This window comes from Pygocentrus nattereri, chromosome 9 (assembly GCF_015220715.1).
Source record: "Pygocentrus nattereri isolate fPygNat1 chromosome 9, fPygNat1.pri, whole genome shotgun sequence".
Classification (NCBI taxonomy): domain Eukaryota; kingdom Metazoa; phylum Chordata; class Actinopteri; order Characiformes; family Serrasalmidae; genus Pygocentrus; species Pygocentrus nattereri.
The window spans coordinates 46402585-46426448 of NC_051219.1; the positions used below are offsets into that span (position 1 = coordinate 46402585).

Below are 23864 nucleotides of genomic sequence, written 5' to 3' on the forward strand. Positions count from 1 at the left end.
TAAACCCAGGTTTTTAGGAATATGTGCGCTTAAGTTAATTGCTCTTGTGACTTCTATAAAACTTGCAAGTGATTTGTCTGAATGTGCATCCAGATTAACAGAGCTGTAAATGATTCCATGATAAGCCGTACAGCATGAAAAATGAATTATTAATAAACCTAGAATTACTTCCGTTTTCTTACAAATAGATCTTACAAATTGATCAGCATGTTTTTGTCTTAGCAATATTTTGGTGTTCCCACAAACTTCAAATATCAGAGTCTGTCTTTTAATACTTTATTTTACATTGTGTAATTTATTATTGAATAAAATAGCAGTAATTATTTAAATGACATGGAATTTAAAAGGTTTGAACAGAAATGTAAATTTAAATTGTGCCAAAATAACCGCGTATCGGATGTGATCTCTATTTTTGATGTCTTATTATATTCGCCTACATCCTTATTTCAGAGTCCGCCGTCAGTGTGAAGCGATGCGGATGCTTGTGTTCAGCTGCTGTAATCAGGAGTCTGACTCCATAGCGAGAGGGGAGTAAAAGGAGGAGTGCGGCTCTCGTTCTCCCTTTTCTGTCCTTCTTAAAGGCCCCATCACTGAGAGGTTTAATGGCCTCTCCTCAGGCTGCTCTGCGCTGATTGAGCCAGAGCCCTCGCTGGGAGGACGGGGCTGTTGACAAACAGAAGAGTTGATTACGTTTAGAACCGTTTCTGTTGTTCAGAAGGTTCGACTGCTCCGAAGCCGTAGTCTCAGGGTCAGGGTGTAGAGGACGGAGGCGTAGAGAGACTCGGAGAACTCAGCTACTCAGCATTCCTCAACCCCCACGAACGCGGTGATTAGACCATGAAAAGCCAAGCCAAGTGTGGACCATGGAGGAAGGTTTTCCAAAGCTTTCTAAAGGTTGTAAATATTTAGGCTACATGAGGCCATTGGGTTGTGTGGCTGTTGTGTTATGCTGGGTTGGGACACCTGTGTGGGTCCTGGAAGATGATTGTTTTCTTGAATGAATCATCATCACCGTGACGTTCCCTCATGGATTAGCAGACATCAGATTTTAGATGGGTCAGGACCTGGACCTTTAACCGTTTTCACTCCCTAATGGACCATAATGGATTGTGGTTGGCCAAGCTTAGAGCAGTTTGATTGTCTGCGGTCATTTGGATCATTGAATCGGTCCAGCATGGCATTAAGGACTAATTTGCCATGAGAGGAAGGTTAAAGGAAATGGTAGACCTCTGTGTAATGCTAGGGTGGCGTATCGTTCGCCCAGCTCCCTGATCAATACACAGACAGTGAAGAATAAAAGTGAAGAATACTCTCTCCAGGAAAGGAAAGGAGTCTGAAAGAATAGATGATGGATAATCTCTCCTCTACCTGTGCCGCTCTCAATTTCTCTCCAATCTGGCAGAAATTTGGCAGTAACTGCCACCATATCTCTCTCTCCATATGCTTGAATTATTGATTATGGCTTGTGATTTAGCACTGGGGCTCTTAGAGGGAGACAGACCCCCATCTGTCCACACTGTCGCCCTCTCCGAGACCATTTATGAGTTCGACCTCAAAACCCCAAAGGATCTCTCTCCTCATAAGCTCTTTCTGATACACTGTGTCCCAAAGGAACATTACCATGATTACGTCCCCCCCACCCCCAGCCCCCGCCCCTTCACGGTCCAACAGCCCCATCCCGAAGGGACATGGCAAAATCTGAGATGATGTTATAATAAAAGTAGAGGGCCTGTTATCCAGTATTCCTCAATATGAGACAGGAATATATATATATAATGTATAAGACATCTGAGACACTGATATTGGAATCATTACTGATGTTTAGATTTGGCCTCGATTTCATCCCAACGTGTAACGATGTGTCATCATGTACTTCGCTCTCTGGAACACCGGAATTCTCAGACGACTCTGCTGCTGCGCTAAAATGTCTCCACGTGTTTATTTTACTACAGAGTAAACGTTCGATTAATAAATGTATGGAATTTAACTGCAAACTGCTTGTTTCTCCATAATGCTACTCCAGGTAGAGCCCAGATTTCTAGGCAGTCCCAGTTTCTATATTGAATAAATGTTAATGTATCAGTATCAGCAGAAACGTACAATATATCAAACGCAGCTACGACAGAGATCAGATATCGGCCCACAGGTCCTAAATTTAAATTATTTAAATTATTTTACTGCACTGGCAGATAATCTACTTTCATAAATAAGTTTCTTAAACAAGAACTTGCTGCTGTGATTTCAGCTACACGGCAGTGTTTATTCAGTTCAGTGTGTCATAAGTCACATTGACAAGTCTCTCCACCTTAATTAAGGCCTGGGTGTGATTTATGTAGGACGGGATAATATTTGGTGATGTCACAGAATCTGTTTTAAACTAAGGAAGCAGAATGTTTGGCTGATCAGCTGATTTCTGAGAAGTTTGAATTGTTTAAAATATTCCTTTAATAAATAAGTTGTAAACCATCAAAATACACACTGGAGGCTGTTCCAGATGTTTTCTCTACAGAGGCAAAAAGAGTCTGTGACCAGAGGTCAGCGTAGGTCAGCTTAAGCAGCCCACGGTGAGGAACATGCTGAGTTATGTGACCTGCTTCATACCATCATCGCTTGCAATCTGCTGACCTCAAGGTCACTCGTTCAGTGAACTCAGAAGAGCCACTCCCTCTCTGTACTGTGGTCACAGTTCCTGTATTCACCCGTTTCCTCCTTCTCGGTCCTGTGAGGCCAGCATTTCCACGCTCTGCGTACAAGCTGTTAATATAAGCTTCAGTTTAATGTCTCTGCCAAACCATCAGTGAGTACATCTCCTCTCTCTCTTTAAGAAAGTGTGTGTGTGTGTGTGTGTGTGTGTGTGTGTGTGTGTGTGTGTGTGTTAGAGAGATTTGTGCACCGCACACTCTGAGTTCATGGTGTATTTGTTGTGCAATAGCTGTGTGGTCATGCAGTCGAATGAATGTTCCACAGGGTTTACTGGAAACTGTTCAGCAGTAACTCCATAAAAACTCAACATCTCATCCAGCATCGGCGCACCGAGCCGGACTCCTCCAGACAGCGAGCGCTGATGCTGCTGTCTGCTTGTTTTACAGGCTGTTAGTGTATTTGGCGTGTTAATGAATAGCCCTCATCAGCTGGCTGGACGCCTCTGGCTGAAGCAGTTAATGACTTTGTATGACAAACCAAGATGGAATACAGTGGTTTGAGCAAATGATGGAAACCACTGAGACTTCATTACATTAAATTCTAATTAAAAGCACACCTACCAGCTGTTTCCCTGCCCTCAGTGTTTTGCTGCGGAGGGAATAAGAGCCTGTTTTTTTCCGGATTTGTAGTAGCCCTTAAAATCTGCCTCTTTGCGTTTCAGACGAGTGGGAATGTGAGTTGCTCTCATTTTGTCATTCCGCTCTGCCTTTGCTTTACAGTAAGTTTTAAAGGGATTTCCATGCTCACTTGTTCAGCCCAATTCTGTCAGCTCTCTTCTGAGTCCGCTCTTTGGGCTTTAAGCTGAGGAGGGATGGCCTAATTGACAGTGTGATGGTAAGAACTGAAGAAGAACACTGAGAGATGAGCAGAAGCTCTGGCTCTGCGTGGTGATGAAATCAGCAGTAACCCAACTAACCGCCTGGATCAATAGATCATGTTTGTTTGACTGTAGCGAAGCTGAAAAGACAGTGTTACTCTGGTTTAGGTTGGGTTAGAACATGCAGTACCTTTTGCCAGACTAAGGGTGGCATGAATTGGGATGAATGACACAGAGTTTAGAGCTAATCACGGATTTGTTAATCTAGGTTTTATTTTAAATTGCATTCCACATCTTAATTGAAAACATGGATTAACAAATCTGTGATTAATTAAAACCTTAACCTGCTATTAATAGTGCTTTTCTGCTATGGCTAATTGTGCAGTATAAATAAACAGCAGCGACATTGCTCTTAATATCACTCATTTCACAGGCTAATGAAAGCAATATTTTACACCAGTTCCAACCTTAGAAATGCTTCAGATCATCTTCTGGCCTGTTTGACTCGCAGCATAACCTCCAAACCAAACTTGCACTTGAGAAAATACAGTAAACAGAACGACCCCGTAGACTTTTGATGTTGTAATCTGGCCTGTTTCCATTTTACAAAGAAAAAGATTGAAAGATCCAGGTTAGTGTTAAAGGAATCTAATAAGTGCCAATATTATTGATTTGTAAGTTCTATTAAGATGAATTCCACCAGTTTGTTTTAAATATTGAAAAGCTGCTAATCCTTTAAAATCTCTGCCAAAGTGTAAAGTAGTAGCCCCCACAGACAGAAACCTGCTTATTTTAACAGGGTGTTACTGTCTTCATTCACTAAAACACGGACCGATGCTGGAAGTCCAAGTTTATATATGTAGCGCTTTTTATAACAGGTGTGTCACAAAGCAGCTCACAGAAAAATCCAGCATAACAGTCTGATTAACTTTTCCACTGGATTTGAGACAATGTTTCACTCAAAGCGAGACAGAGGGAGAGAGACAGAGGGAGAGAGACAGAGGGAGAGAGACAGAGGGAGAGAGACAGAGGGACAGGGAGAGGGAGAGAGACTGGGAGAGCGAGAGTGTGATGGAGACAGAGCGAGAGCGAGAGAGCAACAGAGAGCGAAAGGGAGAGCGAGAGAGAGACGGAGACAGAGACAAAGAGAGAGACGGAGACAGAGACAAAGAGAGAGACGGAGACAGACAAAGAGAGAGGGAGACAGAGACAAAGAGAGAGACAGAGATGGAGAGAGAGAGTGAGAGAGCAACAGAGAGAGAGAGAGCGAGAGAGAGGCAGAGACAGAGATACAGAGAGGGAGAGCGAGAGACAGAGAGGGAGAGCGAGAGACAGAGAGGGAGAGCGAGAGACAGAGAGCGGGAGAGAGGAAGAGACGGAGAGAAAGAGAGAGGTGGGAAAGAGGCTGATGGAAGGTCATGGAAAATAAATGATACAGTGAAAGCTAGGATCCTGTGTCTTTGGGTGTGTGTGTCTGTCTTTGTGTGTGTGTGTGTATATATATGTGTGTCTGTGTGAGTCTGTGTGTGTGTATACATGTGTGTCTGAGTCTGTGTGTGTGTGTGTATGTGTATACGTGTGTGTGTGTCTGTGTGAATGTGTGTCTGTGTGAATGTGTGTCTGTCTGTGTGAATGTGTGTGTGAATGTGTGTGTGAATGTATGTGTGTGTCTGTGTGTCTGTGTGAGTCCATGTGTGTCTGTGTGAGTCTGTGTGTGTGTGAGAATGTGTGTCTGTGTGAATGCGTGTCCGTGTGAGTCCGTGTGAGTCCGTGTGTGTCTGTGTGAGTCCGTGTGTGTGTGTGTGTGTGTGTGTGTCTGTGAGTCTGTGTGAGTGTGAGTGTGGGGGGGGGGGGGGGGGTTAGAACAGTGTAGCTATCAGGAGCAGAAAACAGAGTGACCTCTTTATCAGTGAGGACAGGATGGAAAGAAGTTGCGTGGTGCAGAGGGCTTGACCCATCGCTGGAGATGTGGGTGACGGGAAGGATGGAGGGAGGGATGGAGAGATGGATGAATGTATCTGTGGGTCATGACCAGGAAACCTCACCCATCTGTGAGTCAGTGAGAGAGCTGTGATGGGGAGGTGGGTGTGTTGGTCAGTGTTTTAGTGCTGTAGGTCAGATGCTGATAAGAGAACTCATCAGATCACATGTTAGAAAGGCAGGAAATGGGAGGAAGCAGATGGAGGTAAAGAGGTAAATGAGCGACACTAAGAGCTTCACTGCGATACATACACACCGATACCAAGCTGGCAGTTTATTAGGTAATACCTCAAATCTGCACTCATGGGTCATGTTTTGGGTTTTTACTCGGCTTTTCCCCCAGTTTAGTCGTGTCCAGCTCTGGCTGGCTCTCCTCTGGGGTCGCCTCTTTGTTCCGTGTTCACTGTCCCCATGTAGACAGTTGAATCAACACTCATTGGCCATTTTAGTAGGTACACTTCTCAGGGTTTCTACTGACCTCTGTTCCTACCTAAATACTGCTATGCTCACACAAAAGCCTAGCCTTGGCCACAAAGCCTGAAAGGAAATCTTTGGGCTTTTTCTGTATTTTGTAAAACTAGATAATATGCAGGGACAATGTTTTCCTTATGAGGACTTTCAGAATTTTGTGTTGTGTGTTTCTTCAGTCAGCATAACTACTCAGAGACAGAGTTGAGTACTTAGACTATGGGATGTTTTCCTGGACATGCATTCAGGAAAGTCTTAGATTCAACTGAAGTGTCAATGAATCACCCATAAAAATTCTTTCAGTCTAGGATTAGCCTTAATCCAAGTCTGGGAAATTGGCCCTACATGTCTAGAACTTTGTAAAGACTCGCTCATCCAACATTTCTTCTGTAATCAAGGGCATTAAAGGTGTATTGTCCTATTTTTTTTTCTTTCATCACTAGTACAAATTACCTGGAAAGCGTGCAGGGCATAATTTCTGAAACGATAGTTTAAGCAGTCGGATCAGCGTCAGTGTCCATGCCTGAGAAACCCCATTTGGAAGCCTGCTGGGCGGATCGCAGGGCTTGTCTGTGTTTATGCTGTGATGCTGTATCATTAACTACCCTCCCTGCACCACATTACTGGGCCCCGTTCTCTGCCTGCATGGCTAGAAGACTGGGTGGAATTTGGTTGGCGACCTGGCGCAGCAGATTCTACTGCTGTGATTCATTATAACCCAAAAGGCACGTGTTCATAGACCCACCAGACCAGAGACGTGAGAATTTGATGCAATGTTGAGTATTTTGGTCTCTTCTAAAGTAGCGTAAGCGTAATGCTATAATTTATAATCTACACTAAATAACATGAAAAGGCAGTGTCCTCAATAAACAGCCTCACTGCTAGAAAGTGAAGTCATGATAATGCTGATTATGCTGGCCAGCTAAATGATTATGGTGGTCACCGCTGATTTTATGGGGGTGCTTGATGGGCGGGAATGACGGGCAGATCCAGAGGGTAAAAAAATCATTCCAGTGTTGTTGTAGTTCATCAGTGTAACGCTGTGGAGTGATGATGAGGCGGACGCACATGCTGAGAGAAGTGAGATTTATTAAGGGCAAATCCAGCATCAGGGTCAAAACGGTCCAGGGTAAGAGAGCCAACACGGATAGATGGAGAGACAGACATAAACAAAATGAACACAGGATAAACAAACAACGGTGGTCAGAAGAACAAACACCAAACGATACAATACAAAGACCAAACAATACAAGGAATACACTACAAACAAAGACCAGCAAACAACTAGGGAAAAACACAGGGCTTAAATACAGAGACAACGAGGGTTAATATGACACAGGTGATAAACCTGGAGGGGCGGAGTCAAGAAACGAGCAGTACAGGCAAAAGAAATTGGACAAGACCAAAACAAAAGCACATGGAGGACTGGGAGGGGCCAATCGTGACAGTCAGTTTCGCTGCTGGAGGTTTGAGCATCTTCAGTTTTGACTCATGCACCTTTTAATGGGGAGTCTCACCCTTTTCTGTGATGAAAGCATCTACTCTTCTGCAAAGGCTTTACACTAAATGTTGTAACATTGCTGTGAGGGTTTGATTGCATTTAGCCACAACAGCATTAGTGAGGTCAGGTGGAAATGCTGGATGAAAAACGCTGCTCCAACTCATCTCAAAGGTATTCGTTAGTGAGTTCTTTTCCACTGCTACATGGCCCAATGGTGGGTCGTCATACTCCTAGCCTGGTGGTTCCGACCCAGACCGTCCACATTTATGCTCTGTCTCTGTGCTCTCTGTGGACTCTCTGGGGGTCCCTCAGGACTGGTTTGAGAACCAACTTATTAGAAGGGGTGTCTGGATAGTTTTGAACAAACATGCATATAAAACTGTGATCAGCAATACAGGCACCATTTAAAGGAGCGCTGGCTGATTAGCATTAGAGTTGATTTGCTTGTAAAACAACAGAAAACCTACTGATTCCAAACACGCACAGTATAATAGTAGCGAAGCGACTATTTCTATCATAGTTTTTACCATAAGTGTGTTTTTGAAACCAGTTCTGTTCTTTTGCTAAGAACAAAGAAATGCCCTAACCCTGTGGACTAATAGGCTACAGATGCAGCAGATAGAATTTAGGTTTCTCCTCTAATACTTGTTGGTTTTCCCTCTGAAGCTCTGCTCTTCAGTGGAAATCACTGCCGTAGCGCTCTGTGTCTTCCTATGAGACGATCATCAGCAGCTGGAGAAGAGTCGGCACTTAGAATGATGAGGGGAGAACCAACGATCGGTCTTTTGATGGCAATCAATCAGGAGCAAAAAGGTGCATTAACAAAGTAGTTTCACGGACCAGTGGGGGCTAATCTGGGGGAAGTGGCTGATTTAGGAGCGGGAGTGAATTTGATCATCTGCAGATAGAACTACTCTGCCCGGAACCATCAATCTATCAGTCTCCAGCGTCTAAAAGCATTCAGCTATTTCTGCATGTGTTAATGAGTCCCTTAGGTGTGAGGGCGTGGTGCGTATGTTAGAGAGAGAGAGACAGAGAGAGAGAGACAGAGAGAGAGAGAGAGAGACAGAGAGAGAGAGAGAGAGACAGAGAGAGAGAGAGACAGAGAGAGAGAGAGACAGAGAGAGACAGAGACAGAGACAGAGACAGAGACAGAGACAGAGACAGAGAGAGAGACAGAGAGAGAGACAGAGAGAGAGACAGAGAGAGAGACAGAGAGAGAGACAGAGAGAGAGAGAAAGAGAAGCTTTGAGTCTTTAGCATTTACAGCTCCTGATGCATGTAAAGTGTATAACATTGTTTTTATCTCCAAGCATTGGCACCTCTATCTTAGTGCACTCAGGCAGGAAAACGGCAGCTGCTTAATGATGCAGTAACAGTGCAGGAGTGAACAAGCAGTGAACAGTGCAGGAGGAGTGAACGAGCGGTGAACAGTGCGGGAGGAGTGAACAAGCGGTGAACAGTGCAGGAGGAGTGAACAAGCAGTGAATAGTGCAGGAGGAGTGAACAAGCAGTGAACAGTGCAGGAGGAGTGAACAAGCATTGAACAGTGCAGGAGGAGTGAACAAGCATTGAACAGTGCAGGAGGAGTGAACAAGCAGTGAACAGTGCAGGAGGAGTGAACAAGCAGTGAACAGTGCAGGAGGAGTGAACAAGCATTGAAGAGTGCAGGAGGAGTGAACAAGCATTGAAGAGTGCAGGAGGAGTGAACAAGCAGTGAAGAGTGCAGGAGGAGTGAACAAGCAGTGAATAGTGCAGGAGGAGTGAACAAGCAGTGAACAGTGCAGGAGGAGTGAACAAGCATTGAACAGTGCAGGAGGAGTGAACAAGCATTGAACAGTGCAGGAGGAGTGAACAAGCAGTGAACAGTGCAGGAGGAGTGAACAAGCATTGAACAGTGCAGGAGGAGTGAACAAGCATTGAATAGTGCAGGAGGAGTGAACAAGCAGTGAAGAGTGCAGGAGGAGTGAACAAGCAGTGAAGAGTGCAGGAGGAGTGAACAAGCAGTGAAGAGTGCAGGAGGAGTGAACAAGCATTGAAGAGTGCAGGAGGAGTGAACAAGCATTGAAGAGTGCAGGAGGAGTGAACAAGTGGTGAACAGTGCAGGAGGAGTGAACAAGCAGTGAATAGTGCAGGAGGAGTGAACAAGCAGTGAACAGTGCAGGAGGAGTGAACAAGCAGTGAACAGTGCAGGAGGAGTGAACAGTGCAGGAGGAGTGAACAAGCAGTGAACAGTGCAGGAGGAGTGAACAAGCATTGAACAGTGCAGGAGGAGTGAACAAGCATTGAACAGTGCAGGAGGAGTGAACAAGCAGTGAACAGTGCAGGAGTGAACAAGCATTGAATAGTGCAGGAGGAGTGAACAAGCATTGAATAGTGCAGGAGGAGTGAACAAGCAGTGAACAGTGCAGGAGGAGTGAACAAGCAGTGAATAGTGCAGGAGGAGTGAACAAGCATTGAATAGTGCAGGAGGTGTGAACAAGCAGTGAAGAGTGCAGGAGGAGTGAACAAGCATTGAATAGTGCAGGAGTGAACAAGCATTGAATAGTGCAGGAGGAGTGAACAAGCATTGAACAGTGCAGGAGGAGTGAACAAGCAGTGAACAGTGCAGGAGGAGTGAACAAGCAGTGAATAGTGCAGGAGGAGTGAACAAGCATTGAATAGTGCAGGAGGTGTGAACAAGCAGTGAAGAGTGCAGGAGGAGTGAACAAGCATTGAATAGTGCAGGAGGTGTGAACAAGCAGTGAAGAGTGCAGGAGGAGTGAACAAGCATTGAATAGTGCAGGAGGAGTGAACAAGCAGTGAAGAGTGCAGTCGGAGCGAGCAGCGCAACCTAGAACCTGGGTTAACAAGTCACATCAAGTCAAATATCTTTAGAATCAATAAGGTGAGTTTAGTGCTTGTGTTCACCGTTAATTGCAGACCTGCTCTGACAGCCTGATGTCAGCATTTTCAAAAAGCCTGTCTGTATGAAAATGCTGAGAATCTCTGTTTTCAGGAGCCTCCATTATAAGTGATCAAACGAACGCTGTTTTCGTGAGCAGTAGAGACTAAAACAAATGTTTTCCAGAATAAACAGAAAGCTCTGGACAGGACCTGAAGCACGACTGGATTCTCTCTCTGTTGATAATTAAATGCCATGGGCTCCAAAATCGATGAAATTTGTTCAGGTTGTGCTCCAAATGCCAGCTGCTTGGAAGTATTTCGCTGTGTGAACAGGATGTCGAGACGACAGCCTGTAGTGTTTGCAATAAAAGAGGTGGACCCACACCGCAGACTTTCTTTACGACCAGTTTAAAGAGCAGATTAACAGCATCACTGTTTCATTGCCTGTTATTGTCACTTTGGCTAATACAGACTGGCTGATTTCACGGTCAGGGCATCCGAATCAGCCATAAATATTTATGATGAGTTTACGCTGTAATGCACTGCTGCTCTGATATTTTGAGCGCAGCCTTGTTTCCTTACGTAACCAGCCCAGGGCGCTCTTGAAAGACACATGCACTCCAAACACATCTGCATAATTCTGCATCGCGTCTGGGTCCATAATCTGTCTGCATCACTTCAAGATCAATTTCTCAGTAAATTGCTTGTTAGTTCTGGCAAGTTCTCTTTAATACTAGACTGGGTGGAGTTTGGGAGGAAAACCTTTGTTCTCGGGTAAAAAGTGCATTGAAAATTTTCATTACTTGAAGGAAAGACGTATGAAAGGCAAAGACGACGTGTAAAAACAGAGAGCAGAGATGGAGATGGAGTTACAGAAGGACCCAGGTTGAAATAAAGAGATCATCTTTCCCTCCAGCACTCAGTTCGCCAGGCCCAGCTGTGCAGCCAGAGCTCCTCACCGTTTGGCTACAGCCCCACGTCTCTATTAGCAGGTGATAAATCTGTAGGCCTGTGTTTTCCAGCCTCTCCAGCAAAGCCATTTAAACAGTGGAGAACCACACACACACCTTCACCTCTTAACCCCTGCCCTGAGTCCTCATGCCCTGACCTCCCTCTTCCCTCTGGCTCATATAAATCAGCCTCCCATGCTAACGCTGTGTTGAATCCTAGCACCTGTCAAATTCCTACAGCTTTGGCCCAGGTCCAGTTTCAGATGAGAGCTTTTCCCTGAGCTGCCTTTGGCTGTGGAATGATGTTGAACTGTGGATCAGTTACTGTACGCTGGCGAGTGTTCTCCCATTACATGTTATTATGGCATATCTGATTTTTTCTAGCTTCAGTAAGAGGGCCATTAGAGTCTAAGCACTATCGTCCGTCAGCGGTCGACTTGTGGACGGTATCTGATAGTTCCTCCCGCCGTCTAAGTGCATGTGGGCACTGGAGCTCCATGCTAAACACAGGCGTGTTAAGCAGAACATGATGGTTGAGCTACCTTCTGTAGTGGTTAGTAAGTATGAGTAACACAGTAGGACTATGGAATCTATTCCATATGGGAATTTTAGTCACTGGAGGGACAGACACCACTGTGTTGTCTCCTGCAAAGTATTCATGCAATTACTTTGTATTTTTGTATTGCACGTTACTCTCATTGTTTATCTTAACTAGATTATTTATCTCTCTCTCTCTCTATATATATATATATATATATATATATATATATATATATATATATATATATATATACCACCCTGTTTACATCTGGTCACTTCATCTGACTGGTGTCTGAATTGTATCCTGATAAGATTTCAGCCACATGCATTTACGCTTCGTGGTCAGATGCATCTCCAGTTAGTCGGACTATAATCCGATCACTGTGTGGGACAGAATATGTAAATCTGCTCATTACGTGGCAACTAGTTACCAGTTGTTTATCCAGTCAGCCTCTTCATCTGCAGTTTGTTCTGTACAGTAGTGTCTGTCATTATTACTGTCAAGCTGTTTTCTCTGGTGTGTTTCCTCCTCGCAGACATGGATCACGTTCCCGGTGAAGTACTGCAAGGGGAGGGGTTTTGGTTGTAGTGGGAGTGGTTTTGGTTGTGGACTATGTCTTGGAGAGATGGATGCATTTACGCTGTGGCTCTTATAATTCTCAGACCACCTCCTGAAGTGGTCTGAGTGATGGGATTTATATCTGTTTCGGGTGTTTACATTCGCATTTTTATGTGGCCTCATCCAGGTATTATCCTAATGCTCGAGAATGGGGTGTGAATGGGGTCCATGAGTGTTTGGCCTCCTTTATAGTAGTATGTCTGTGGCTTCTATTGATGTTGAGCTACGGTCAGACTGATACAGACAACAACAAAACCGCTAGGAATGTTGGGAAGCTCCACCCCTACCGCTACAATGTTTACAAAGCTTTAGTTATGAGGTTTGTAAAAATATTTTTTAGTTGTGAAATATTTGGGACAGCATGCAAAATGAAAATGCAAACAGAAGGCAGTGATTTTTAAATCGCTTTTTACTCTTTAAACAAAAACAGTACAAAGATAATTAACGATTCATGTTCAACATAATTTTGTAAATATACACTTGTTCTGAAATGGGTGCCTGCAGCACATTCCAATTTAAGAGTGTTGTGAATGTTCAGAAACATGTTAAACAGGCGATACTGTCATATATAAAAGGCCTCGTCCTCAATGAGCGAGGATGGCTCGAGGCTCCCTACGTGCCAAAATACATCAGCAGTTACTCTACAACAGCGTTCTTCAGTGGGTGACTGCATTGATTCTAGGTGTTTCACCTTTTACTGATCATCAAAAGGTTCTGGTAAGAAGAGTAAGGCTGAAAATCACCACTGAACACTTGTGACTTTTGAATGGCACTGCGTTAAAAACCGCCGGGCTTCTTTGGTGGATACCTCACGGTTTCCTGCTGGATCTACAATGTAAGTTAAGACGGCACTTTACACGGAGAAAAACACGACAATGATGGTCAACAAATCGAAACCCAGGATCTGTCATGTTCTGGTGCTGCGTTAGTGCCCACGGCATGGATTCTTTGCAGATCTGTGAAAAAACTCTGAAATACACATTGTGGAGTAACATAAGCTGCCTTCTAGACAACGTCTTTTTCAGGGATATCCATGCTTATTATAGCATTCTGCACGTTCTACAAAAACATGGCTGCGTTATCAGAGTGCGGGTGCCAGACCGGCCTGCCTGAGATGTTTCAGCTGCTTAGGAAAGGTGATCATTGTGAACCGTTAGTCATATTTGGCAATTCGCCGTCATATCTGTCAATAAAGCACTGTTGAACTAAAGCTATTGCCATTCCTTTAATTTGTCTGTGACATTCTTCATCAATCAGTTGAGCCCTAATTTAGACCACGCTGGCTCTGTGTTCTTGGTCCAGGTTTGATTAACTGTGAGTTCTAAAAACCCTGGGCCATTAGATAAATTCACCAATAATCTTTCTAAGTTTGTTCGTAAGTGATCTTGATAGAGGTTCTAAGAAAAAGTCTGCATCAGATTTATGTCGTGTTCTTAAAGCGCAGAACGGTTCTCACCTCTGTGCTCTTCAGTGTGTGTAGATTCTGCTCTTACCTAAGAACAAACACCACATAGAGAACATGACAGAATCTTCGTTAAAACTGCGTAAGTGGGTTTTAAGAAGAAATTTCTTTGTGAGAACGGTTGCTGAGCGGGACCCGCTGATCCTAAAACAGCTAATGATAAACTCCTGAATCCAATACGGTGCACGTCTAAGATTAATTGCTGATCTGAGGTCGGGAGAGGAGCAACTGGAACTGTCTCCTGCACTAAAAGGGAAAACACCCCAGTTATTTATCAGCCTGGCTCCATTCTGAGGTGATGGTTGGGCTGGTCACGCTGTGTGACTGATTGGGTCGTGTGGATTAATCTTCCTAATGACTTCGCTGGGCTTTTTCCGCCTGTGTGTGTGTGTGTGTGTGTGTGTGTGTGTGTGTGTGTGTGTGTGTGTGTGTGTGTGTGTGTGTGTGTGTGTGTGTGTGTGTGTGTGTGTGTATTTTCTAGACCGGGCTTAACTATAGACTAGTCCTAGTGGTGTCCCTGCTAGTTGGATGTCTTTCTAGGTCAAGCGTGTTTTATGGAGGCAAGAAAGCAGGATCCGTCCCCTTTAACCTGTCCTCTTCATCTTACAGGCCACCAGTTTTCCAGTCCCCAGTTTTCTCATTTTTCTCTTCAAACTTATTTCCAAACTGTACGTTTCATATTACTTTTCTAATTTGAGGACGTAAAATCTATTTGATCTTGGCATCCCTTATCCTGGGAAATTTATTGCATAAATCCAGTGCCATTTTGATCCATCGCTTTGATGAAATTCACATTTATAGTGTAAATAAATTATCTAAACATAAACAGCTCAGTACAAATTATGATTTGTTGTTATTCTAAGTTGTAGTGTAAATATGATGACAGTCCTGCAAATGTTAATGCATGAATACCATTTAGGAATTTAGGGCGACCCAGAAAAACCTCTGAAGAACGGCTCTGAGGCTCTGAAGATTTTGCCTTTGCATTGCATTCTGAAATGAAAGACTCGGAGACTCGGACTCTGTCTTTCCTCCTCTGTTCAGTCCAGCCACAGTTTGGTCCTGGATGACGGTACCGGCTGTTGAATAGATGTCGGTTCTAAATATCTCTGAGCAGACGTGAGGTCATTTCTCCGTGGAGAACCCCTCGTCACACCGTTTCGACTCCCCAGTCTAATCAAGCCCAATTCCTGAAACACAGACTTCACTGCGCCGTGTCTGGTCTGTGATACCGCCTGTCCTGAGTGTTTTGAGGAGCAGCAGCTCCGTGCCAGTCGGCTCAGGTTTATTCAGAGTGTTGATCTGTGCCTAGTTCCTCTGTTGTGAGGCGCCAGGTGCACAGCAGAAAATGGAAGAGATCGTCCTCCAAATGTGGCAAACAGCCACCCTGGTTCTTTTAATGAGTCGCTCAGTGAGCTGAATGGGCAGGACTGGGTCTGTTAGCACTGACCGCATTAATCTGTGCCAGTTCTGTGAAAGACTGAAGTGTTTTACTGGGCTGTTACGGCGGCTCTACGGACATTCCTGACACGGAGTGTCAGAGATGATGGACTTGGTCACTGGTCACTGTCTGCTGTGGACATCACTGCTAGTAGCCTAAGCAGATACTTTATTTAGGGCTGTTGATTACTCAGTAAATCACAGAACAGTTGAGCTGAAGTTAAATAATTAATATAAACTCAAATTGCAAGTGTTCAGCTTTAGTTTGTGTTGGGATTACAGCCAGTTTTAACAATAACTTTGCCAACGTCTGAATACTTATAGACCTGGATGTATATGAAATTCTATTGCTGGGATGATGAGAAATTAAGCAATTTTGGGAAATTCTTGGTAAATTATTGATAAATATTGATGTTTTCATTTTTAGAACCACAGATATTTTAAGGTTTTACAGAAATAAAAGTTCTAAAAAACAAACACTGGTATTTTCTAATGGTCTGGTGTTTTGCTCGTCTTAATGCTTGGAGGTCCAAACTGAAGCAGTGCTGTGAAACCCCTCACACCGATTCAGCTCCGGAGAGGGTCTGCGTTAAACCTTTTAACAGAATGGGCTGTTACTCCTCCGTCTAAAGAAGCTGTTAGTAAACAGTGGATCCTTTTCTTTCTGTTCTTTGTCTCTTGAGTATTCAATAAAAAAGCACTTTGGACTTGATGTGAAGGTTTTCCAGCGTTAACATCCATTTTACATCCATCTGTAAAAATCACTGTAAAATTGAAGAAAACGTTGGTTTTTGCGACATTTTCCACGTGCAGCACCACAAATACAACAAGGACTGGGGTTTTCAGGCGTGGATTGGAGTGAAGAATGTTCACACGTCCCAAAAGGAATGAAAAAGAACCAATAAATTCTAAATGCCGATTTAATGATCTGTATTGATTATTGGAGTTGGTGATTAAAAGGTCCCACCCCTGTCAAATTCTACCAGTGGTCTCTTATAGAATATGAATCAGAGCCTACAGACTGCTTACAAATAAAGTTTAGATTTTTAAAAATTCTTTCTTGGTGTTTTAAAATGATTTCTTCCTAAAATTCTTTGTACTTTTCCCAGTAAAGCGCTGCTGGTGGGCTGGCTGTTGTTTCCTGCTTTCTGAGTTGAGTGATTGATTCCTGGCTTGGAACAGAGCAAAACAAAAATGTGTTAATTTGTTAATGCTTCATTCTTTGTCATTTATGATTGTTTATGAAATATGAAGCTGATCAGACAAACGGTGTCAGCTACTAAACAATGACTCGACAGATGTCTCCATTTTTCTCTCAGTCAGCGAATCGTAGTGAACTGCAGAGGCATAAAGTTCGCGAGCCGTCCAGCCCAGAGGTTTGATCTCATATGAGGCACAGCCTGTGCAGCTATCCACATAAATATAAACATGACAGTTCATTAGTATTTAATAGTTCATCACAACATGGGAGTTAAGTCAGCCTCCTGAGTAGAGGCGGGCAGACAGGTCAGTCACGGGCTCTGGCGTCACAGAGGAGCCCGATTGGATCATTCTGTGTAGTTGCCCTGGTATATTGTCTGTACACACCGCACAATAAACTTTACATTATTATAAAAATGTGAACAAATCTTTATTGATAACGAAGAAAAAATGTCTAATATAAATACAAAACATAATCACTGGCCAGTGATTGAAGAAATACATGTTTTCGAGGCCTGGCCAACGCCTGACTCTGAAATCTCTGAAAACCTGGATTATCGTTGTTCAATTTGAACTATTTGAAAGACTCAAATTAAATAAAGAAGTAAATAGTTGATGAATTGATTACTGATATAATCAATAGTGGCGACCAGGTCAGACTCTGCCATTATGATGTATTTGATCAGGTCTCAGTTAAGATGACTTTTTCATCAGTGTACTGGTAAAACTTATTAATCATTGATAGTGGCCAGGAGGTCTGCCCCCCCCCCCCCCCCCCCCCCCCCCCCCAGCTCCCTCATCCATCACCCCCAGCAGCCGTCACCCAGCGCCCTCCTCTCCGCGGCCGTCGCGCTCTGGCCCGATTCTCATTACCCCGCCCTCTCGGCCCGATCCCACAGGAGGGGGAGGCTCAGTGCGCTTCCAGTACAAAGGGCTGCTGTGCCAATCGAGCTCCATGCGAATGCAGTCCTGTAATGCTTGATGTTCATGTAGCGGCAGGCGTGGCAGCAGCGCTGAGGTGCTGAAAACAGGTTTTTGGCCTGGCAGCCTTCGTTTCATCTTGTTGAGAAGCGCTCAGCTGCACTATTGGGAACAGACGCCGCCCTGTTCTGATCCTGAGCTCAGCTGTAAATCACTAAATATGTCTTCCTCTGTTTTTTAGATGGTGGCTTTTGAAAGGCAGGTGTTTGATTTCCTGGGTTACCAGTGGGCTCCCATCTTGGCCAACTTCTTCCACATCATCGTTGTCATCCTGGGCCTTTTCGGCACCATCCAGTACCGCCCGCGCTACATAGTGGTGGTGAGTATCCACACATATCGTCACAGTCAGAACGAAACCGTTTATTTTTGTAGTTTTTTGTTAGTCTTAGTTTGTTAGTCTTTTATTTTGTAGTTCTGTTGTTTTTTTTTTTTTTTTTTTACATTATTTGGAAAAACCTGCTGCCCTTTACATTGTTGGAATATTTCATGACAAATGGAACAGAAATGATCTAAAACTGCTTACATTCAAATCTCTTTACATAATCACATTGCGTGCTTACATTTACATTATAAATGCTTTTTCTCTGACATTAGAATAAATACAAATAAAATAGAATAAATATATATAAACATGTGGGTGAGTGTGTGAGCTTAAACCTCTTGGGGAAGCCTAGTAGTTCTGATTACCATCGTCCACCTGCATCAGCTCATCAGTCCTTTATTAAAGTAAATCAGATGTGCTGCTGATGGACTTTAGGCCCTGTGACCAGAAGGTCGGCAGTTCAATCCCCTCAGCTGACGGTCCATGACTGAAGTGCCCTTGAGCAAGACACCTGACCCCCAACTGCTCCCCGGGCGCTGTGGATAGGGCTGCCCACTGCTCCGGGCAAGTGTGCTCACTGCCCCCTGGTGTGTGTGTTGTCTAGTGTGCATGTATGTGGGTGTTTCACTGCACTGGGTTAAATGCAGAGGTCTAATTTCATGGTGTGTAAACACAGAGACACATGGTTGTATATTCTTCTATTCTTCTTCTTCTTCTAGTGAATCCATGCAGCGCCTGGAGTTCAGAGAGCAGTCAGGATTCAGAGTTGTGTTATTTTAATAATAATTCTTTTGATGGAGATATTAATAACTTTAAAAACATCTGGTTACTTTATTTATGTTTATATTTATTGTAGTCTGTTGGCAAAAACACACTTCCTGCCTTATTAAAATAGTTTCAAATGATTTTCATGTCTGTCTGAAACTTCTGCGCAGTACTGAATGTTGGACCCCCGTTATTAAAATGACCTTAAAAGAACACATAGTGATTGTCTTGTTGTCTCGGCTGTATTAGTGCTCTAATGTAGGCTGATGATTGAAGTGCATTAGCGTAGCTACCGATGAGCCGTGAGTGTAAAATTGATGAAGCGGTGAGATGCAGTGGGGAAGCCTCAGGGCCCTATAGGACTTCGGAGGAGGCCTAATGCTTTCTGTGAAATAAAAAATGCATAATCTGTCATTTTTAGTTCATTTTTATTTAATGAAATCTTCACGCTCTGCAAATATTGTAGTTATACTCTTATCTATTTAGGTTTTGGTTGAAAACAGAAGGGTTATATCATCGAAATGCCCAGTGGGGAATTTGTCCAGTCAGGACTTTATCCGTGGTTTTTGTAGATACAGTAAAGTGAGCTCTCCTCCTGGTTTTGAGTTCAGGAGCTGAACTAGAGACATAATGTGTCCGTTAGCCTAAATAGGGATCAGTCAGTTGATAGATATAGAAAACAGACATCTATGCAAAAAATATGGTAAAATAAAGGCAAAATATGTGAATGTCTGTTACAATAAAACATGGAATGTTCTTTTTTACAGGCTTCAGACGTAAATTTTATATATGGGAATCACAGTTGATCCTAACATACTAACAGAGTCCCATAGGGGGGCTAGCAGAACTTTACAGTGTCATATAGTTGTTGTTGTTTTCCTTGTTTTTTTTGCCTAGTTTTGACATTTATGGCCTGACCTGAAGGCCCAGCTCTGAGATTTACCCCTGGTGTCGTAAGGGGTCCAGTGAAGATGCTACCGACAGTTCCGCCACAGGTCTGTCCACAGTATTTAGCTTTGGCCTTGTCGACCGCTGACTACGCCCCTGAGACTTTATGAGCGACGCTCATTAGAAACATTTCTTAGAGCGCAGCGTCTTTTCAGTGTGTGCAGATCTGCTGGTCGTTAACTGAGGAGAGGGGATGTAAGGACTTGAGGAAGAGGGCTTAAGAGAAGCTCTCAGTGTTAATGGGTCCAGACGCACAGCCCTCAACTCACCACCTTCCAAAGCACTAGACTGATCCTGGTTCTCCCAACACATTGTTTGGCATTTTAATCTCCAGAATCTGCTCCTAATTACCTTAAATTAAATGATTAAAGTCCAGCTCACCTCAGCTCCTTACTGGGTCAAGCCTAATTCCAACAGCACTCCAAAGCCTACTGGATTTCCACAGCTTCAGCTTTAGTTTTAATGAAAGAGGGGGTTATTTTTAGGTATCGCAGTCTGAGACACAGAGCAGAAGCATTTTATAAGAAACTCCTGTGAGTAATGATGTCAGCCTAAACGTGCTCACCCAGAAATGAAGCAGCGTCTCTGGGTAATCTGGGTGAATCGGACGGCACAGGTTTTTTCAGAATTCAGACATTTAGGGCAGGGAGAGGGAATTAGTTTTATTCTGTCTGTTTGTATGTGTTTAGTTTTGATTAGCTATAATAGTCCAGCTCATTAGCAAAGCATCTTAAACTGGCGTCTCAACCTAATGCAGTGAATCTAAACTTAAATGAATTAAGCTGAAAGTAATTTCTGTAAATATTCTGTAAATATTCTGTAAAATATGTTCAGGTTTGCAACAGTTTCTTCAGAAGACCACGTTTGTGAGCAGGAACAGGACGATTAAGGATGCTGTTAATGAGTCGACACTTTATCCCAAAATGAGTTTCAGCATGTTTTTAATAGGTTTAAATTAAAAGGTGAGTGAAGATTCACATTCAAGGGTAACACTTTAGTGTAGGGTGCTATTCATAAGGCTACATGACACCTACATAAGGTTGACATAACTCTACGTAACTGTTTATAAATGCTTATTATAGCAGATGTCACCTGTCATAAACTTTACTTTAGCCCACTTTGATCAAAATTGGCAAATGTAACCTTTATAGCGAATAACGCTTATTGGAACAAGCATTTATAAACAGTTATGTAGGGTTATGTCAGTTGTCATGACAAGCTTATGTAGGTGTCATGTTGCCTTATGAGCAGTACCCTACAGTAAAGTGTTCCCAGTTCAAGCTTCACACTGAAAAGCAACAGCTTATATAAAGAGAGAAAGTCGGGCAGGAAACGATTGAGGAACGATGTGAAGAGACGTGCAGCTTCAGGGCAGGAAAACTCCTGGGAATCTGGAGGGAGTTTTGTCTCGGCATGTCAGCATCTCCCCGTTCACACCCCGGTCCATCTAGCTGTGTATTACTCACCCATAATCATGACTTAGTGCATGAATCACGGTGTCTAAAGTTCAGCCTTTCCCAACAAGACATTAGCTTAATCTTAGGTCATCTTACTGAAAGGTGGAAGTTGTTTTGCCTCAGGCTGCACTTTACTGTCATTTGAGACCTCCAACTCCTCCAACTCGTGCACAGCTGTGAGTTCATCTGCTCAGCTGAGTGAACGTTACCCAGTCAGTTACTATAATGGTTATGAAAATGTCAGTGAGGTTTTATCACCCTGTTCTGGACCCCTTTCTGAGCTCCAGTTACAGAAAATTAGAGTTCATGAAAAGAGAACTTCTTTCTTTTGAGCCACTGTTATGGACGGCCTTTGTAAAAACCCTTTGGCATTTTAAAATGTTCTTTGAAAGATTAAGCAGTCAACAATGCCTTAGAGCCAAGCTTTCCACAGGGGACAAAGGATTTCTCAAAGAACATCTTCCTCTTTCCTTAATGCTCTCGGTATGAACTAACTCTGGGTGACCTCTCAGTGTGAACTCCTTGTCTGGTGAAATGGCAGTTACGAAGTATAGAACTGGGAATGGATTAGAAAAGCGCTTTTCTCCAAATTTCCCTGATTCACTGAATTTTCCTCAGCCCTGCGAAGTTGAACAGACTAGACATCAGCTGTCTTGCGTGTCACAAGGAAGAGTGCTCATTTAAATTAGCATCTGAATGGCCTTCAAGGCTGCATTGTGAAAAGCACAGGATGGTCAATAGAAGGAGGTGGAACCAAGCCAGAACGTTCCGTTCTAAACCAAGATGCAGCCCTGTAAATTATTCCACATTTTACCACATTTTCATGCTATTAGACTTCCAGAATAAACACCGGTATCTGCTTCACTCAGCCACCATCACATCATCAGCCTGATTTGCGTGGAATACAGCTACTTAGTTAAGTGACCCTTATTAATTTCACCTCTGCATTTCACCCGTCCATGCAGTGAAACACCACATACACACTAGTGAACACACACACTAGGGGGCAGTGAGCACACTTGCCCGGAGCGGTGGGCAGCCCTATCCACGGTGCCCGGGGAGCAACTGGGGGTTAGGTGTCTTGCTCAAGGACACCTCAGTCATGGACTGTCGGCTCTGGGGATCGAACCGGCAACCTTCCGGTCACAAGGCTGGTTCCCTGACCTCCAGCCCACAACTTAAAAGTCTGTTTAGTGGCCCTCTAAGGTGTTTTGTGCCATCGGTGACCTTTTCCTCCTGCTGTATGCTCGTATGCGGGCTGGGTGGTCAGCGGGTGAGAGCATGTCTGTAAATATGTGCCATGTATTTTGCAGTATGCTGTGTGGACGGCGCTGTGGGTGGCCTGGAACGTCTTCCTCATCTGTTTCTATCTGGAAGTCGGAGGCCTTTCCAAGGTAGGAGTCTGAAAGAGAGAGTTTTTTTTTTTTTTTTTTTTTTTTTTGTTAAGAGAGACTTCAGCTCACTGAGTTTTAGATCTAGGATAAACGTCATGCTTCATGCCCTTTGATCTCCAAAGTGTCTGGATTTGGCCATGGTTTTTCCAGTTAATGCCGTGTGGGTTTGGGAATCTCTGTTGTGCTGTCAGCACAGGTTCGCCTGCATGGCCATACTTATAGATGATCATAAACTAGAAAATCAATATTTAAGATAGAACATGAAGAGAAATGCAAATACATGAATTAATTCCATAATTAATCCCATTGATGCCATAATCCAGTCAGCTGTTTATGCAGGTAGTGCACGCTGTGCTTGTTGTTTACATGCCGTCAGTAATTAGTCTGAATGTTTTTTTATTATGATACATGCAGCTGTTTGATCCCCATGATCTCCTGAGAAAAACCTACCATGATGTAATTGATCAGTTAGAATAACAGTCACGTTGCCCACCTCCTCACCCTTAATAAAGATAATGCTTAATTATGTATGTTTTATTAAAACGAATAAACAAAAAACTTTTAATTGATTACTGAAAATACATGATTCCACACTGTTAAACACTGAGTTTCAGACTGTGGGACACATTTCTATAAAAACAATGGCATCTAACTGCTCACCATGTGGCCATGAGGGACAGGGATGCAGCCTCACTTCCTGCTCTAAAATGAGGGGTGTGGCTAAAATAAGGCTCCGCCCATGGACTAAAGCTGTGTGGTGTGGTAGTGAAACCAATATGAAAATGTGGGACAGGATTTTTAAATAAAGTTGTTTTCTTTGCCTTGTTTTAAATCTCAATGTTTTGAAACATTTTTTTAAAGGTTGGTGTTAATTTTACAAGTTTAAAATCAAAGGTTTGGGTCGGACACCTCCCAACAGAAAGTGCCCTCTACATTATGATTTTGTTTATAATGATCTTATTACGATCTCTATGTGTTTATGGGGTTGACAGAAGTTTGGTGTTATAGTGAAGAGCCATTTAACTGTGCCCAGAACCGTTTAGGTCTTAATGTGCTTTTTGAGTTGTTCTGTGTGTAACCAGTGCCTTTACTGTAGAACCTTTCAGGAATGGTTCTGTAAGAGTGTAGAGGCATTTTACAGCTGGACAGGACAGTCTGATGCTAACAGAGCCTGTGGATGCGTTTGTGTGTCTGTGGATGCGTTTGTGTGTCTGTGGATGCGATTGTGTGTCTGTGGATGCGATTGTGTGTGTCTGGATGCGTGTGTGTGTCTGTGGATGCGTGTGTGTGTCTGTGGATGCGGTCGTGTGTCTGTGGATGCGGTCGTGTGTCTGTGGATGCGATTGTGTGTGTCTGGATGCGTGTGTGTGTCTGTGGATGCGTGTGTGTGTCTGTGGATGCGTTTGTGTGTCTGTGGATGCGTTTGTGTGT

The 23864-nt window shown here is 43.5% G+C and overlaps 1 protein-coding gene across 3 annotated transcripts in view; it reads left to right on the forward strand.

Moving 5' to 3' along the window:
- Nucleotides 1-23864, forward strand: part of nkain4 (sodium/potassium transporting ATPase interacting 4) — a 95062-nt gene that overhangs the window by 15603 nt on the left and 55595 nt on the right. For 2 of the 3 annotated variants that reach the window (XM_037541529.1, XM_037541530.1), the window contains exons 2-3: nt 17729-17866; nt 22353-22433. In XM_037541529.1, the coding sequence (XP_037397426.1) occupies nt 17729-17866; nt 22353-22433 (219 nt within the window). Of the gene's footprint in view, nt 1-2708; nt 2798-17728; nt 17867-22352; nt 22434-23864 lie in introns of those variants that run through there. The other variant, XM_017681742.2, reaches the window with a different exon arrangement.